The sequence below is a fragment of the Podarcis liolepis genome, assembly GCF_965112155.1.
Source record: "Podarcis liolepis genome assembly, chromosome: 11".
Taxonomy (NCBI): Eukaryota; Metazoa; Chordata; class Lepidosauria; order Squamata; family Lacertidae; genus Podarcis; species Podarcis liolepis.
In genome coordinates, this window is record NC_139565.1 from 18,938,147 (window position 1) to 18,957,558 (window position 19,412).

The 19,412-nt window shown below is 41.7% G+C and overlaps 1 protein-coding gene, 1 long non-coding RNA gene and 1 pseudogene across 4 annotated transcripts in view; 1 reads left to right on the forward strand and 2 right to left on the reverse strand.

Moving 5' to 3' along the window:
* The window catches only part of SNX24 (sorting nexin 24), a 73,259-nt gene extending 58,788 nt beyond the window's left edge, over window positions 1-14,471 (reverse strand). Inside the window, exon 1 of one of the 2 annotated variants that reach the window (XM_083464685.1) lies at window positions 14,254-14,471. In XM_083464685.1, the coding sequence (XP_083320811.1) occupies window positions 14,254-14,313 (60 nt within the window). In that variant the 5' untranslated portion in view covers window positions 14,314-14,471. The remainder of the gene's footprint in view (window positions 1-14,253) is intronic. The other variant, XM_083464686.1, reaches the window with a different exon arrangement.
* Window positions 1,699-14,069, forward strand: LOC310688559. Its single transcript, XR_014517037.1, has 3 exons — window positions 1,699-5,319; window positions 10,190-11,230; window positions 11,402-14,069. It is a non-coding gene; the product is annotated as an uncharacterized lncRNA (long non-coding RNA).
* Window positions 14,472-17,114: 2,643 nt separating the features above from the next.
* Window positions 17,115-18,585, reverse strand: LOC310688323 (small nuclear ribonucleoprotein F-like; annotated as a pseudogene). The gene has a single exon. The product of its transcript is annotated as a small nuclear ribonucleoprotein F-like (transcript).
* Window positions 18,586-19,412: the final 827 nt, after the last annotated feature.

A 19,412-nucleotide genomic window follows, 5' to 3' on the forward strand; every position in this document is an offset into this window, starting at 1 on the left:
CTATTCTTTGCCTGACTAAAGATTTCTTGCTTTCTTCCAAGTAAGAGCCTGTGTGTGTGTGTGTGTGTGTGTGTGTGTGTGTTGGGAAGGAACCAGGACACATGTTTCATGATAGTTTCCTTAGTGTTCCACAATCCACTCATATAATCTGCCCAAGATTGGAATGGGCAGACATTAAAGTAAGAAGTATATTATCAATGCTAAGGAACAGGTGAACCACCTTGAGGGTGGATTTTTTAAAAACAACAACAATCAAGTGGTATATAAAGTTTATGAAATAAATAATAATAAATACTGAAAATACTGATTAAGCAGCTTATACAAGTTTCTAAATAATTTTTTTTTAAAAGAAGGATATATCCTTAAAAAAAAATTCAGTAAATTGCTTAGAGATTATTCATGTAAGGTAAATTGACATACAAACTGCGGGACAAGGACAACTGTGACTTTAAGGAAGAATGGGAGCTTTTTACAAATTATCTAAAAAGACAACAAAATGAACTGGACTCCTTGGCAGGTTTTGAATAAACATACACAAATTTATTGGTTGATAACATGATAGATAGATAGATAGATAAGGTAAGGATATATATAACTTTATAACTTGCAGAGAATAATATGTGCAGAGAAATCAGAGAGAGGAGCTGCGTGAAGTCCCTGGTGGGAGGGGGGAGGGATGGATGGATGGAAGGGGGAGTGGGAAAAAAGGGGGGGAAATAATGTATGTGATTCTACGGTTTGATATTTTGTTATGTTGAGATTGCTTAATAAAAATATTTATTAAAAAAAGAGATTATTCATGTAAGCAACCATAACAATAAAAACAATGATGAAATAAAGTAACTGTCCATGAACACACACCCAGAAGAAAAGTTCCCGTGTGGGCAAGTATATGCTCACCGCTTTTATCTAATAATTTTCCCCATACCCTTAACAGCTGTTGCTAAATTCTCCCAGAGATCAGATAGGCCAACATGACTTAAGGTGAGCAGGGTGTACGTTCAGCATCTTAATGTGACAGGAAGTTCAGGGTCAGCCAAAGATTTATTATACTCCACTGACTTGACATTCCTGGATAAAGTTTGGTGGAAGGGCAAGAATAAACTAAATAGCTTACGTAGCATAATACCTTTGCGATTTAGTTGTTGGTGCTGCTAAACTAGTGAGAAAGAACTCTTGGGGGGATGAGGCTGTGAGATGTTGCTGGTTATCTGAACCTAACAGCATTTTAAAGCGAGAGAGAGAACAACCACTACTTCTTCAAGCTCTGCTTACTTTGCTGCCAACTGGAAATCTGTGCACACAGGAAAAATCTAACCCAATCAGCTCTACTTAACACTTCCTCCATTCCATCTTAAGATGAGCAAGCATCTGGCTTAGGCTTTTGATTATTTCTTGCAACATTCTTCCACCGCTACCTTCCCCTTTTCTTTTTCTGCTTAACAGCTTAAAGAACAGTTCTGGTGAAAGCTTGCTCACTATGCTTTCACAGGTCCCAATAAAGATATTAAGCTGTTTGGACCCCCCCCCCCCCATGGGCCTAAATGACTAACTGTTTGGGATCATAGTACATGCTTTGAAGAATAAATTAGCCTCCGTTACACCGACAGTAACAGGAAAACATGGCAGCACATCATTTACAGAAACAGGTGACAAAATAATGCACTTGGGACATCCTTAAAAAGTATTTTTTTAAAGGTTTCAAAATATCTATGCTTAGCCTTGTAGAGCAATGCTACAAAAGCCTTATGAAGCACAATAAAGACAAATATCTTCAGATTTTGATATTTCTACATGAATCATAATCCTATATCTATAGAACAACTTACCTTGGAAGGTGAGAGACCCTGGATTTAACTGGCTACAGGTTCATCAATTTAAACATTTCCTGACAGATCAAAGTTGGCCAACACATACTACAGTCGTACCTTGGATCTCAAACACCTTGGTACTCAGATATTTTGGCTCCCAAACGTCGCAAACCCAGAAGTGAGTGTTCCGGTTTGCGAACATTCTTTGGAACCTGAATGTCCGATGGGGCTTCCACAGCTTCCTATTGGCTGCAGGAGCTTCCTGCAGCCAATCAGAAGCCGCGTTTGGTTTCTGAACATTTTGGAAGTAAAATGGACTTCCGGAACGGATTCCATTTGACTTCCAAGGTACGACTTACTGGACTTCTAACCAATTTCTAATGAACTGTCCAAAATCAAGAACATAGAAGAAGAGGCCTTGTATCAGCTGGTTGAACCAGATGACATTCAGGTTCCTTTTCATCTCTACAATTCTATGATTCTACACCATTAATCAGGACAAGGGGAAAGGATTGAAATATTTGTGTAGAGGACATAGATGGGAAAGCACCTTGGAATTCTAATCTGTACAAATTGATATCTGCATACGTGAATGTTCCTTCAAAATTATAAACCGATTGCAGCTGTGGTCCACAGCATCTCCACTGTCTCTTGGGTTTCAGGAGTCTTTCTCCAACCTGACCTGGAGATACTGAGGATTTGAGTTGGGACCTTTGGCTTGTTGCTCTGCCACTAAGCTCCAGCCCCATCTCCTGTCCACAGAGAAACATGTTCAGGAGTGGGTGGGGAGAGAATGAAATAGGATGCTGAACTGCCCTCTCAGCTAAGTTAATCAGTATATTCTCACAGACTCACAGAGATTGTAAATGCTGCAAATAATGGCTGAAAAATTCTTCTCTGCGTAAAAAAGCAAAAAAAAAGCTAAACCAATGTGTGCATGTGTGTGTAGGGAAAAGAAACTGACAAGAGCTCAGGCTAGCTTCAGGGATGCTCCAAGTTACTCTGCTGTCAGACATTCCCTAAGGAAAAGTCAAAAGAAATGGTCTGTGCCTGAACACATCTTGCGTGAATTCCATGGAGAGAAAATAATGAATGTTAATAGATACTTTTTAAAAACACTGAAATCTAAACATTAATGTGTTTGTATTCCACACTTAATACAAAATTACAACTAGCTATTTTTCAAGAACTCAACTCATGCTTCTCTAGACAAGTCCATGCTATTCAACAGAAGCTCAAAACAACAAGCTTGCGAGCTTTTAGCTACAGAGTTTTGAACGTTTCTTGGATGAAATCACCAACATTAACACCTTTACGGTAATCGATGAGTGTCAACAGACATCTAGAGAGCTATGCTGCAGGCTCTGATATCACAGAAGTGATCAATTAAAAGAGTCAGTTAAAAAAATGATGTAAAGATCAGAGTTGTCAATGGTAAAATAATCTCATCCGGTAGTGTCAAAATCAGAATAAAATATGCCATTTGTTTCATAACACTCCTGAATTCTCTCAGACAACTAAACACTCACCTTCCTGAACAATTTCCCAATGCCCTAATTTTCAAACTATTAAATTATTGATTTTATCTTCTCATTAGTTCAGAAAGTTAGAAGCACCTGCTCCATGCAGCACAGATCAGAAGATGAAAAGAATGACAATGATATATGTCTGTTACACTAATAAGAGGAACTCAAATATTAAAACTCAGTTATTAAAGGTTATGTACTTTAGCCCAAAATGTTTTGTATTTTCCCCCTCAGTTAATAATACTATTGGTGCAACCCTATACTTCTCTACTTAGAACTCCATTGTCTTCAGTGGGACCTAAACTCAGGAAAGTGTTATAGGATTTAAAATTATTTATTAAGCATAAATGTACACAACATCAGTATTTTTTTTAATGTATGAAGTATACGGTTAGGTTCATTGCTGGGGAAGTCTAAGAAACCTCACACATTCATACCTGCATTTTAACTGAAGATGACAAAACGATTTGTAAGAAAAGAAACACTGTGCTTTAAAAACGGGGATAATGATTAAGCAAATTTTGAAATTTCCTTTGGAGATTTGTCAATGCAAGCTTTTAGCAAAAACCACACAAGACAGCCTCATTTCCTCTGTAGTCCTTCTGACTGGGTATCACCAGCACGAGGTCGTCTACAGAAAGAACCACAAAATGACACAGGCTGCAGTGCATTCTTTGCTCCCACAAGCAAACCATCAGAATCTATTAAAATTACCTTAAACTGATAGCACCAGAGACATGACAAATCACAGGCCAAGAGTCAGATACCAAGGAATGTGTATCAGGGCTTTGGGGCCAGGCCCATTTGCAAGCAAATGATATTGTGTAGAGCTGGCATGCTCAGTGCATGACAAACTGATGCAATTTCAGCACTGTCGGAGAAGCTGGGTGAGATTTCTCTGATGCTGGCCATGCTTAGCTTAGAGAATTGTGCAGAGTTCCCAGATTTGAATCACTAGGGGCCTGAAAGGGCGTCACTTGACAAGTCACAAATAATTACACTGCACTCTTTCCATTGTACTCTATTATTTTGCCCCTCTTATCTCTAGACTTTGAACACTTGTGAACAAGCAAGGTCGCCTCTTATTTTGACCACAACACAGCAAAACATTGTTCTTTTCTGATATGATAAATAAAACAAGGACCAAGGGACTAACAATTTTATCAAATCTATTTTCTACTTTTATAAGCAAAAACAACTTTCCTGTTGTGCTCGTTAGAAGAGTTGGGTTAGAAATAACAACAGAAGCAGGTTCACGAGCTCCTCTCTTAAGAGGGTTATGTAGTTATCTAGTTAACTGAGAAGAAGAGTGATTTTAAAAACAGGGCATTGAGTTCGTAGACCCTGACAGATAAAGTTATTTGTGGATTTTAGAAGACCCCTTTCTCCTTTCAAATGAGAGAGTTTTGACAATTTAGTCTACAACTAGCAGAAAGAAAGAAAAAAGGTTGAAGCCTCTTCTTCTTGCTAGTTTCTCTCAAGAAATAAGGAATATGTCCACTGGGCATTGTGAAACTTAAATTTCTCATAATTCATAGAGAAAGTGTGTCATGAACATGTAATCCTATTATATACGATTGGCTCATTTCAAAAGGAAAAGAAAGAAAATGAGCAAAGAGCCTGTTAACAGGAAGATGAATCTGTGGTTTTGAATCAATGGCTTTATTGTTTCGTCTCTTGTCTTCCCTCCAGTCTTTACAAGGAAAAATCCAAATAAACAATTGTAGTAAAAAACCCCAGCTCGGTTTGCATACACTACACTGAAATTAGTAACACAGCAGGTGCTAAAATAAAATTTAGATTATTGTTCCAGCTCAGACTGATAGGAAAGGCTTAAACAAGTGTGATGAGAATCTCATTGCTCCTGTATTCTCTCACAACATCAACCTACCTAAACTGCTCTTTTTCTCCATTATCCTACAGTACACACACACACACACACACACACACACACACACAGCAGTGTGGGTGGGTGTATAAAGGTAAAGGGACCCCTGACCATTAGGTCCAGTCGTGGCCAACTCTGAGGTTGCAGCGCTCATCTCGCTTTACTGGCTGACGGAGCCAGCGTACAGCTTCTGGGTCATGTGGCCAGCATGACTAAGCCGCTTCTGGCGAACCAGAGCAGCGCATGGAAACGCCGTTTACCTTCCTACTGGAGTGGTACCTATTTATCTACTTGCACTTTGACATTCTTTCGAACTGCTAAGTGGGCAGGAGCAGGGACTGAGGAATGGGAGAGCACCCCGTCACAGGGATTCGAACTGCCAACCTTCTGATCGGCAAGTCCTAGGCTCTGTGGTTTAGCCCACAGCACCACCCGCGTCCCAGGTGTGTGTATAGGAATACATATATTCCTACATTGTTGGATTTTTGTATCCACCACTGTAGGAATAGTATCCCACTCAAGTAACAGAACTTTCTTTCCCTTCCCTTCCACTCCCCACATGTTCCCAAAATCTGCTTCAAAGGGTCTCCCAACCCTCTGGAGCAGATTTTAAGAGTGCACAAGAGGCTGCAGAGAAGAGGAGGGGGAAATCTTGCTGCATAAGTGCATGTCTTCTGTGGAGCTTGAACGGCAGAGTTGGATACAACCCATTGTATATGAATATGAAATCAGCCTCTCATTTCATGGGAAATCTTATATAAAATATTTCCTCACCCTATCACATTCTGTTTCCTGGTAATTGTTTTTGAAGCATTGCTTATTTTGGATCGACATAATGTATTCTGACTTATCCTTCATGTGACATATTTATTTAAAATTTGTTGGCTCCGCAGGAAGAGGATTATTTTTGTACTCTTTTAAACCAAAATCAATATTTTTAAAGACTGGTGTATATTATTAAATCCAAGTCTTTACTCAAAACAAATAAAGGAAAATGTTATCAACTAATATGTAAGCCTACACACATTGATAAAATACTAATGCACATAACTCTCTTTAAAGATTGGTGCACATATATCATTATGGGATGCTTTACTTTCATTTTCTGTATGAATGGAACTGATTTAAGTATTAGATCAATAAATATCTACAGTGGTATCTCGGGTTATGAACTTAATTCGTTCCGGAGGTCCGTTCTTAACCCAAAACCATTCTTAAACTGAGGCACACTTTCGCTAATGGGGCCTCCTACTGCCACCGGCGTGTGATTTCCGTTCTCATCCTGGAGCAAAGTTCTCAACCCGAGGTACTACTTCCGGGTTATCTGAGTTTGTAACCAAAAGTGTTTGTGACCTGAAGAGTTTGTAACCCAAGGTACCACTGTATTTGAATGAACCTAGAACAGACAATGTATTCTTTCCATTGTGGCATTTTGAACAGAAGTATTTTAGATTACAACATGAATCAGGACTAGTGGTCTGTGCTGAGTTTAAATGGCTTTGCATAGCCATATCTCAAGCAGAAGCTACCATAGCAAACCACTTCCAAAATGGATGAGTCCCTAAGCCATGTGGCATGTCACATGGGAGATCCATGCTTATAAAGAATCAAAGGGGTTGCTGTCTGGACCCTGACCCACATTTGCAAGGCACATGCACACATTTTCATCTGGATAAAATGCAAGTTTGGAACCTGTATTAACTACAGAATTGCAACAGTTGGCCACATATTTCAAACAAAATGTACCATAATTTAAAATTTTGCTGTGTATACACAGAAATGTGATCACACTTTTGCCGATAGGAGGCAGTAATAGGGACTTTCCTTGGCATTGCTTTGCCATTAAACCCTGAGAAGCAGTAATTAGTTAGTTAGTTGTGAGCTGTTGCTTGGAGTGTTGGCTGGTGCTTGGTGGTCATGGACAGCTAGAAGAAGAAGACAGTAAAGGAAGAGGACCAGGAAGCAGGAAGGAAGGAGACTTGAAAAGAAGCCAAAGTAGTTTGGTGGCCAAGTACTTGGTGGGCTAGTCAAACCACTTGGCTTAGGGAAAAACCTGGCTACAGAGTTGAGTAGTAGTAGGGAGAGGCAGTTTGGAATATGGAATATCCCAGTTACCCGAGTTATTGGTAAATTAAGTGTGCTAACTTCTTCAAGTGACATCAAATGTTGACAGTGGTACAGGTTAGGGAAAACCAATGGAGTAGAAGTTGGGTTTTGTTAATAAAATAAGTAATGAAATATCCCCCTGCCCTTTGGGATTTGCTTGCAAGAATACCATGTCATAGCTACTTCCTATATTTATATTAAAGGACAGTGCCCACATTTACAAATAACCTCTAAAGAATAGTACAGCATTTTACAAGGAAGAAGAATTGTTTTTCAATCAGCACTCCGGCCATTCACCTGTAATTAATGCTGTATGAGTAAGTTTAGTTATGAGTCCTCTGGAAGGGGCAACAAAGTATGTTACAATTTCTATCCATACATTTTTTTCGGGGAGGGGAGGAGAAAAAGAACACACACACATATACACACTCTTAAAGCAGTGTTAATTGTCTCACAAAGATATGTGAAATGTGTCTTAAGAGTGGAGATAGAATAATTCTGCAAACCATTCTGTGTGCATTGCACAGAGTGGAACATAAATAAATGAACGACTGTCCTTTGAGGTACAGTATGCTTATATGATACAGAGTGCAGACACACAGATGGTGCCACAGCGAAGAATGCCATATGTAAGATGCTTGAGCACTGTGCAAAGCTGTAGTGTTACACATCTGGTGCTAGACATTGTTAAAAGCAAATTCAATTGATCGTAGCGCATTCTATTATGCGTGCTATTCTAGATCATATGAACTGTCATCTCAGTACTGCAGTTCATAGGATCGGGCCATGAGAGAAGGCAAGTCAGCTGAAATGAATCTGATTACTTTTTATAAAAGCAATTTTCCTAATCAATACATACTCGCTGCTACCCTATCGATTGTTTCACCACACAATCAAGATTCTTAATTTGTGTTTATGTAAGGGATTATGAGGTGATGTTGGATTCCATTATTCTCTTGTATGAAGACACTGCAGTGTATGATTTGCTTCGGTTTAAAAAACTAAACTTATTTCAAACAAAAATGAAATGTCTTTCATTAAATTTTTATGTTAGAATTTTCATGGCACATTAAGGGACGAGCTTACAAGATTCAAGTATCATGCCATTTTGTACTACAACATTTCATCATTCCCACCTACCCCAGTTCAAAGCATGATAGACACGTCTGCTTATATGGCACTAACAATAACAAGTGAAACAGGATTTAACAAGAATATTTAGTGTGGTCTAACTGAAGGAGAGGGACACGGGTGGCACTGTGGGTTAAACCACAGAGCCTAGGAACTGCTGATCAGAAGGTCGGCTGTTCAAATCCCTGCAACGGGGTGAGCTCCCGTTGTTCAGTCCCAGCTCCTGTCCACCTAGAAGTTCAAAAGCACGTCAAAGTGCAAGTAGATAAATAGGTACCGCTCTGGCGGGAAGGTAAACGGTGTTTCCGTGCACTGCTCTGGTTTGCCAGAAGCGGCTTAGTCCGGCTGGCCACATGACCCGGAAGCTGTACGCTGGCTCCCTCGGCCAATAAAGCGAGATGAGTGCAGCAACCCCAGAGTCGGTCATGACTGGACCTAATGGTCACGGGTCCCTTTACCTTAACTGAAGGAGAGGAGGCCAAGACATACATGCAATAGCTGCATATTTCAATATATTATCTATCTCAACTCTACTTTGGGAATGAGTAACTTTTTAAAAACATCCTTACAGCATGGGTATTCACTGTAGAATTCCAGCCTAATACTGGACTTAGTACACAATCACACATCTCCATCCTCAATATGCTTTAATAGAACTGTATTAAAGTTCCATTATCAACATGCTGCAGAAATTCTTTAAAAGTTATAGCTTTCACAGAACTATCGGAACTTGCCCTGTTGATGTGAAACATTCTGATCCCCTATCACTGACAGAAAACAGCATAGACAGCAAAGAGGAGCCAACACTGTTGAGTTGAGAGGGCCAAGTGAGGATTTTTTAAAAGCAAAGGGGTGTCCGTTAAGGCACATGAACAAAATTTCACCACATAGTTGTTTAAAGTGGACCAAGTGGTTGAAAAGGACAGAGGTCCACATTATACCAAGGATCTAGGTCTTGGAACTGATATATTACCAAAGGTTGATGCCCAGCAGGACAAGAATCAAATAAAGTCTGGCTACAAAAGCCAGGAGTAGGATAAAGTATCACTAAAGTATCCATTACTGACGTGCTTAAAAAATGAAGGGATTATTAGCAGTCTTTTTAATGACTGAAACTTTCTAAGACTTCAAGTTTCCATTCAAGAAAGCGAGACGTGACCGATATTCCAATTTGTAAAGAATTACCTTCTCCTTAAGGGACGCGGGTGGCGCTGTGGTCTAAACCACAGAGCCTAGGGTTTGCCGATCAGAAAGTCGGTGGTTCGAATCCCCGCGACAGGGTGAGCTCCCGTTGTTTGGTCCCTGCTCCTGCCCATCTAGCAGTTTGAAAGCACGTCAAAGTGCAAGTAAGATAAATAGGTACCGCTCCGGCAGGAAGGTAAATGGCGTTTCCATGCGCTGCTCTGGTTCGCCAGAAGCAGCTCAGCCACATGATCCGGAATCTGTCTGCGGACAAACGCCAGCTCCCTCAACCTAACGGTCAGGTTTACCTTTACCTTTTACTTTATCCTCATACTCTACTGTTCAGCTTCCCATCCGGCTGTCAGACTATTTTAAACCATAAACCATAGACCTACATACTGCTGAATTGAATTGACAGAGCAGCATTAAAGGACTTGGACTGAGAAGCCTTAGAAATGGAGGAAGGACACAAATCATGTTTTCAGGGCTACACTGCTTTTTACCTTAGGACACTGCTGCACAGGAAAACTAAGCATAGGGGTAAGGTAAAGCCCAGAAGCAAAACTGACGTAGCTCTGTACTTGTCCTGTATTTAAAGTCATTTTCTGGTAAAGCTGGGGAGAACTAGCTAGCTTGACGTCATCTGCTTATCACGGGATCAACAGATTTGGAATATTAGCATCAGGAAGTTACAGTGTTTCCTCCTGACTTGCAATAGGAGACTCCTTTCACTGCTATGGTGCACAATCCACGGCTAGAGCAGATTTAAAAGGAAGTGGGAAACTATATAAACTAATATAAAGAATAAATCTTTAATGATTTTATAGACAAGAGAGAGATTAATAACTTAAAAACGAAAATATCTGACATCATATCCCAGCTCCATAATTCAACTACCTCAAAAAGCAATTAAGGGATAGCATTAAAAAAGTTAATTAAAAACACTGCAAGCATGTCAGTCAAGTGTGCCCTTTGCACCTCGGTCCACTTAAACACATGTCACCTTGACCTGTAACACACCAATGCAACATTTTTGGTCAATATAAATCAAGTACACACTAATTTATTCGGCCAGTGTCCAAGTATCTGAATCAACATTAGAAATCTAACTAGTACTTGCTATTCTGTTATTGACAAAGGAGGCATATTTAAATGATAACAAGTGCTCATGGGTGTCATTTTGAAGTTAAATTGTTCCCCAAGGATATCTTTACAGAACGTCTACATTTAAAGGTCATTCACTGCCAAATTATGAACAACTGTTGCATTTTTAAGTAGAGGTTCAATAGTTTGGAGACCCACTCATCAATTTAAAGTGGCAATAAAAAGTTTAGCCGTTGACTGGTATTAACTGAGGAAAACAAATATCACCAACATCTTGTCAAGCACAGTGTCAATTTGACTTGCTTAAAAGGAAAAACGTACAAGGCGATCTCACTGTCAAATGGTAAGCTTTGGAAGTCATGTTGCTGGCTCCCGACATAGCCAACAAGAGAAGGTCAAAATTGGTGCTGTCTAACTGGGCAGCAAGGAGGAGAGGTCCAGCTTAGGAACATGGGAAGCTGCCATTGGTCCATTTAACTACCGTATTTTTCGCTCTATAACACGCACCCGACCATAACACGCACGTAGTTTTTAGAGGAGGAAAATCCGTAGGCATGCCACCTGTAGGCATTCCCTCCATAACACGCACAGACATTTCCCCTTACTTTTTAGGAGGAAAAAAGTGAGTGTTATGGTGCAAAAAATACGGTAAGTACTACAATGACAGGCTGCAGCTCTTCCAGAATTTCAGCAGCAGTCTTTTCTGGTCCTACATGGAGACACTGGAAATTGGACCTAGCACTATTTGCATACAAGTCTGCCAAAGGAGCTACAACCCTAAATTTTACCTTCTCTCCAACATGCCAGTTTTGCATTTGGAGGGATTTTTCTTTCCTTATGGAGAAACATTCACTCATGTGAGTCCCCACTGAAGAGCAGGTCTAACCCAATGGTTTTTAATATTTAATCCACTACTGCCCACCAAGTATACAACATTAGCATCAAATGTCTGCTGAGCACAAGACCCTTGTGGTCGATATGAAGTTTGGTATTAGTAGACAGCTCTCAATGACCGGCACTATTCAGGCAGCCATTTCTTGCCAAGCAGATGAGTGGATAGCTCAGCTGGTTAGAATGTGGTGCTTATAATGCCAAGGTTTGCAGGTTCAATCCCCATGGGACAGCTGCATATTCCTGCATTGCAGGCAGTTAGACTTGATCAGTGTTTGCCAAATTTGGGTCTCCAGCTGGTTTTGGACTACAACTCCCATCATCCCTAGCTGGCAGCAACAGTGGTCAGGGATGATGGGAACTGTAGTCCAAACACAGCTGGAGACCCAACTTTGGGAAACACTGGACTAGATCATCCTCAAGGTCCCTTCCAACTCTACAGTTCTATGATTCTATGACTGTGCTGAAGGCACATTTGACTAAATATAATGAGAGGAATGGCAGAAGCAGATTCTGCGCATGTACCTTTCACTGAGGTGAGTATTTAGCATTTAAACCCCATTGTCATGTGCTACTTTATGTATATGGGGGATAGAGAGGTGTCTGGGATTTTATCCTCAGGGCAGGGGATGAGTAGTAGATCAAAACTTTTTTCTGCTGAATTTCAGATGGCATTTCAAGAGCAGCGAAGGAGCTGTCAAAAAAACCCCTAATGCTTACCTTTGCCTCCCCCAAAGCTCTGGATTGCCCCCCCCCCAATTTGTAGATAGCAGCTCTACGCCCTCTGGGCAAGAACCACTGGTTTACACCCAGCGGCAACTAGACCCCAGTGTCAGATCACAAATTATATGAAGCAATATGGAATACAGAGGCACAAGAAACTCTTGCTTCCTGCTACAATGTGTGAAATGGGACTTGAGCATGACACTTGTAATAAGGTCAACGGTCATTGGAAACTCAAGGAACTGACTATGAAAAATGCTTATCCTGGCTTTACAAGTGTCAGATGTGGTTTTGGTTTCTCTGCTATATCTTAGGCAGCACTTTTGGGAAATATGCTAGCTCTTCCTTAAGACAGTTTCTTTCTTGCTCACTGCAGTAGCCAATATCATTTTAGAATATTATTCCAGCTAAACCAATAAACAAATTATATCAGGCTTATTTTCTTGAGATAAAATAGCAGGTGGTGAGACAGTCAAAACAGCTTTTTTAAAAAAATAATAGCATGCAATTGCCGCCCCACCGCAGCAGCTTCACTTACAATTGACAAGGATCTCTGTGCAACTTAGTTGATGCCATCCTTCTTTGAAAACTCCGAACATGAAAGCAGTTGGCAGAGCTCTGACACTTTTTACAAGCTGAGAACCTGGTACTCAGAAGCTGTTGTATCGTAGCGAGTTTTTATCTCGCCTTACTTAAAAGAACTTAAACATGAGTTGAAAACCCATCCCAAGTCACAGAGATGTATTCTTCCCAAGCATGGAGCCACTGCCAACAGGGCCAATAAGCATATTTGTTTAGCATACCTGGGCAGAAGCCCTCAACTTCACATAAGCCCTCTGCACATGCTCAAGGGGACATTATCGTTTCTCAGGGGCCAGAGTTTTGGCAAAGAAAAAGTGGCAATGCAACCAAGTCTAGGAAACGACCCCAGGTACTTTGCTTCTGACCTGGCTGATGCCAATTCTACCAGTCTACAAGAAGGCTGATAGCCGAAGAATTGATGCTTTTAAATTATGGTGCTGGAGGAGACTCTTGAGAGTCCCATGGACTGCAAGAAGATCAAACCTATCCATTCTTAAGGAAATCAGCCCTGAGTGCTCGTTGGAAGGACAGATCGTGAAGCTGAGGCTCCAATACTTTGGCCACCTCATAAGAAGAGAAGACTCCTTGGAAAAGACCCTGATGTTGGGAAAGATTGAGGGCACAAGGAGAAGGGGACGACAGAGGACAAGATGGTTGGACAGTGTTCTTGAAGCTACCAGCATGAGTTTAACCAAACTGAGGGAGGCAGTGGAAGACAGGAGTGCCTGGTGTGCTCTGGTCCATGGGGTCACGAAGAGTTGGACACAACTAAACAACTAAACAACAACAGAAATGGCCTGTCCATTGAATGTCCAGTTCCCTGCGAGCAAACTCCATTAAATCAGGTTATCCCAAACTTGGGTCTCCAGTTGTTGTTTTGGACTACAGTTCCCATCATCCCCCAGCCAGCAGGACTAGCGGTCAGGGATGATGGGAATTGTAGTTCCAAAACAGCCAGAGACCCAAGTTTGGGAAACCCTGCATGAAACAGTAGCCAACGCACCTGACTTGTTTTTCTCTCTTACCAACCGGCATAGGGGGAACCTCACACCGAAGAGCTCTCGCCTTACTATTGCGGGTCTTTATACAGCCTTGTAGCGCAGGACGCAAAACTGAGGGAATTTGGCTGGTGCTCAGAGGTGCGTCTCACAGCTTTTCCCGCACCACCCCCTTAGGGCGAATGGAATGCGCCATGAAAGCCTCACGGCGGCCCGAGCTGTACCAACCCGCTCCTTAAAAAGGGGGGGGGACGGAGGGTAAAGAAAGAGGAGGGAGAGTTTAACCTCGCCTTTTCCCGCCCACCACTCACCGTATAGCCCCTCTCCAACTCGCTCTCCTCATAGCGGAACGACGGGATAAAAACCTCCATGGTGCGGTCGCTGGTGCGCAAGAGCGCAGGCTCCGGTTATGGAAGCGCCTCCGGGACGGGAACGGGGGCGGGGGAATGGGAAAAGGGGCGGGGAGAGCGCGCGGCCGCGGGAAAGGGGCGGGGCGGGGGAGCAGGAGACCCTCCACGGCCCCGAGGAGCGCAAAGCCTGGCGGAAGGCGCCGTCGGCCAGCGCCAATCATGTGACTGGCAGGGACAGCCTTTTCCTATTTCTATGGGAACCGCCGATGCTCCCCACGTGATTCCTGGTGCAAGATGGCCCGGGAAAGGGGAGGGGGCCACGGGGAGAAAGAGGCAGCGGCCGCATCAGGAGGGTGATATACAATGATGATTTCTACACACGAGGGGAGTTTCCCTTCAACAAAGTGTAGGATCGTGGGAGCGAAAATAATGAATAGAGTTGGGGCATAACACAACTGATCCCACTGTGAATGGTTCACTTTGAGGTTGTTGCTGTCCTATTATCATGGAGGAGCCGAATGATGTTCACAGATTTATCTGGGCAGCCAATTTTCAGGAGCACAGTCCACAGGCATTACGATTCACAGTGTCGAAGGCCTTAGGTCAATAAACACCATATGCAGAGATTCAACATCAACTTCGTTTAACTGGTCATGTTGTGCCTTCCAAAGCATCTAGAGTGGTACCTCTGAATACGAACGGGATCTGTTCCGGAGCCCCGTTCGCATCTAGAAGCAAATGTAACTAGTGATGGCACGTCTGTGCGCGTCGCTTTTCACCGCTTCTGCGCATGTGCGTGACGTCATTTTGAGCGTATTCGCAAGCAGCGAAACCCGGAAGTAATGCGCTCCGTTACTTCTGGGTTGCTGCGGAGCGCAACTCGAACGCGCTCAACCCGAAGCGCATTCAACCCGAGGTATGACTGTACTCTATTCCAAACTTAAAAATGGAAAGCGTAATGCTGGTGGTCAACAAAAGGTTTAAAGACTCTCAAGGCAAACCTAAAAAAAATGTAGTATTAACACAGACAACTGGGATACACTGGCCTGTGAGCGGTCCAGTTGGAGAACAGCCTTTACCAAAGGTGTCATGGGCTTTGAAGATGCTCAAACTCAGGACGAAATGGAGAAACGTGCTAAGAGGAAGGCACGCTTGGCAAACCCTCACCATGATCAACTCCCGCCCAGAATCCTATGTCCCCACTGTGGAAGGATGTGTGGATCCAGAATTGGCCTCCACAGATGCGGACTCACTGTTAAGGCCATGTTTATGGAAGACAATTTTACTCAGCTACGAGTGATCGCCAAAGAAGATACAATGATATACAATGAATTGCAAAAAAATTGTTTAAAATAACCTTTTCTAAAACAAACAAACCCAGAAGCTTTCCTTTTGGGAATTAATAGGGCCAAAGCTGCCAAACTGCATAGAAATTTATTCATGTATGCAACTACAGCGGCAAGAAGGTTATTTGTCCAAAAATGGAAAGAAGTCGTCCCAGCAAAAGAAGAATGGATACAAAAACTTATGGACTATGCAGAAATGGCAAAACTTAGCGGAAAAATAAGAAATCAAGATAAACTTTTTTTAAAAGAATGGAAATGGTTTATTGAATATTTACAAGTAAACTGTAAACAGATTGGCAGGATTATTGTAATAACCCACAGTTTGATAAGAGTATATATTTAAAGTAGATGAGTAAATAAGTAGATTAAGTTAATTTGGAATATGCAGGAAATATAAAAAATAAATCCAAGGAACCGCAGAATGAGGGGGAAGGATATCAAATTTTGAAATGTTAAAATGATTGTAAAATTATTGAAATGTATAAAACTGAAAATCATAAGAAACCAGAAGCTTTTCTTTTAGGAATTGTAGGTGCCAAAAGTCCAAGTGTATGCAACTACTGCTGCATGGATGCTATTGTAGCCCAGATATGGAAAGAAGGCACAGTCTCTACTAGTGAAGAATGACAGATTAAACTGATGGATTATGCAGAGATGGCAAAACAAACTGATGTTTGTTTGCTTGATGAATGTTTGTAAATTTAATTATTATTATTTTTTTAAGGAGGATGTCCTCCCCTCTAGCGTTCTGGCACTGGTGGTGGCTCCAGGGAGAACACCTTGAGGGAAAATGGTAAATTAGCAGGATTGCAGTTAGTGCCGACTCAGAGCTCAAAAGCACTTAGCCCACAAGACAAACCTAAGAAAAGGTGGAGATGCACAAAGATCAGGGATAGATCAGTCAGCAGAGCATGAGACTCTGTCAGAAATGCTATCTTTATTTTTCTTCCATAATGGTAAGCTTTCTTCAATGATAGTATTTACTTGTGGCCATAAGATAGGTTACTTGCATGCCGCCAACATTTCTCCAATGAAAATAGGGACATCCTATTCTATTATTAATTATTATTATTCCCCATCCATCTGATTGGGTTGCCTCAGCCACACTGGGCAGCTTTCCACACACACACATTAGTTAAACATTAAAAAACTTCCCTACACTTGGCTGCCTTAAAGGTTGTATAGTTACTTATCTCCTTGGCTCAAGGGTCTCATGATTCCATACTCTACGATGAGAAGAGGGATGTCCTACCATACCCTCCAATGTTTCTCTGATGAAAATAGCGACACCCTAAGGAAAAACAGGATATTATGGGATCAAATCAGAAACCAGGACAGCTTCTGTAAATCCAGGACTGCCCCTGGAAAACAGGGACACTTGGAGGGGCTGTACTTGACCAAAAAACCAAACAAAACCTGACAACTAAATTTAAGGGGGTTTTTTTGGTTTTTTTTTAGTTATCCTCTCATTTCTCCATCTTCTTCTATGCCACTTATATAAAGGACATTATTGCACCTTATCAGAACACCCAGGTGTCCATCAATATATTTGTATTTGCAAGCTGCATATTCATGTAGCCATTGACAGACAAGGTAGCCTTTGTATTCCATTCCCCACTTCAGCTTCACCATCACTTGCTTCCCAGTCATCCCATTTAAGAAGGGCTTTGGGTTAAGAGGCAGACTCATAGCAACCCTGGGTTCAAGCCCCATGTTGGGGAAAAGATTGCTGCACTGCAGGGTTCTGGACGAGATGACCTTCGTGTTCCCTTCCAACCCTTGCGATTCTATGAAGCCTGTCTTCAGACCAACCAGAAAGCACTTTTAGTAATTTTAGCGACCTTACCAATAAAGAGTACTGTGCTAGTGGCATTTAGTGGCTAGGGTTCATTCTTGTATAAGCTTGTAGCTACAAGTGGAACGAGCCTTCTTTATTCGTATCGCCTATAGATGTCCCACAAGTAGTGGTTTTGAATTATCCTCAACTCTTCAGGGTGAATTTTAAGCAAAATGAGGAAGGGGGCAGCTAAAGGAGAGAAGCGGGGAGTCAAGGGAAGCTGGGAAGATAGTAAAGCCGAGCAGTTTGCAGGTAAGATACAAGGTAGGTGGTGGAATGCTAGATGTAAACACGTTTTAATTTGCACTCCTCCTTAAGACTTTCAAACTACTTGGCTTTTTGCAATGTGTCCTGCTTTTCTCTCTTTCCCCTCTCCACTTGGGTTAACATCCACCTTGAAGGGCAATTCTAGGTAACATACCTTTTAAACTAAAAATAATTGCCTTTCTGTGGATTCCACCCACCCTCATAGGTCAACATTTCCACCTATAGCTATGATGTATGGGCTCACAACATGTGGATTAATTTCTCCACCATTCATCTTCCTCATTCTACTGTACTTGGATCTGTATGGGGAAAGTCTCATTATGGACAGCTCAGACAGAGATACTGTAATTGACTACCACCTGATAGTACCAGTTGCTCTTGTTCATAATCGCATAACTGTGATGCTGTTAAAAAGGTGAATGTGTGTTCCTGTTACTTTTTCCTTGCTTGGACTCCAAGGAACCATAGTAGACAGTGCTTTGTTCTTGGAAACCAGATGCACGTCTTGCTATATGCCCTCAGTATACTGAAGGACAGGAATGAGCAACTTACTATTTTGTCTCCTGCAGTAGCAAAAGAAAGCCATAAAACCCCCCACAAAGGCCTTCCAAAAAGCAAACATTTACAGTACAGTGGAAAATCAGAAGTGGAGGGCAAAATCACAGGGGAAATTATAGTAGTAAGTACTGAGCAGTACTGGGTGGGTGGAGGTTTGGAAGTTGCTGCTCTTCAAAAAGTTTCAGCTCAAAACTAAATTAGTTCAGGAATCTGTTTCAGATGTTGCACTGCACATTCAGTGTCCAAAATCAAGTTCAGTGGTACCTCAGGTTACATACGCTTCAGGTTACAGAGTCCTCTAACCCAGAAATATTGCTTCAGGTTAAGAACTTTGCTTCAGGATGAGAACAGAAATCGTGCTCTGGTGGTGTGGTGGCAGCCGGAGGCCCCATTAGCTAAAGTGGTGCTTCAGGTTAAGGACCGTTTCAGGTTAAGAACGGACCTCCAGAACGAATTAAGTACTTAACCCGAGGTACCACTGTAGATGGGTATCAAAAACATATACAGTGGTACCTCGGGTTAAGTACTTAATTCGTTCTGGAGGTCTCTTCTTAACCTGAAACTGTTCTTAACCTGAAGCACCACTTTAGCTAATGGGGCCTCCTGCTGCCCTCATGCTGCCAGAGCACGATTTCTGTTCTCATCCTGAAGCAAAGTTCTTAACCCGAGGTACTATTTCTGGGTTAGCAGAGTCTGTAACCTGAAGCGTATGTAACCCGAGGTACCACTGTATGCATATTATAGACATAGCTTCATGAGAGAGGTGTGCAGGGTAGGGAAGATTTGAATTTATCCAAATTTTAAACAAGCAGTTTAAAAGAGCTGCAGAAATTTAGCATTAACCCCCCCCCCCAATATAATGCTATGAATACCTAATAATTGTAAATAGGATTGTTATAATGTCAGTTCCTGGTTTTGTTAATAAACTAAGCCCAATTGAAATGTATTTCCCCCCCTGGTGTTAGGATATAGACAATTATGATCTGTGCAGACAGGAAAGAACATACAAGGGGTTGTATGCAAAGCTGACCATACCCCACAAAAGATCAGTTTAATTAATGGGCACTACTTAAAGTTAGGTGCATGGATTCCAGTGGATCTACTCCAACAAG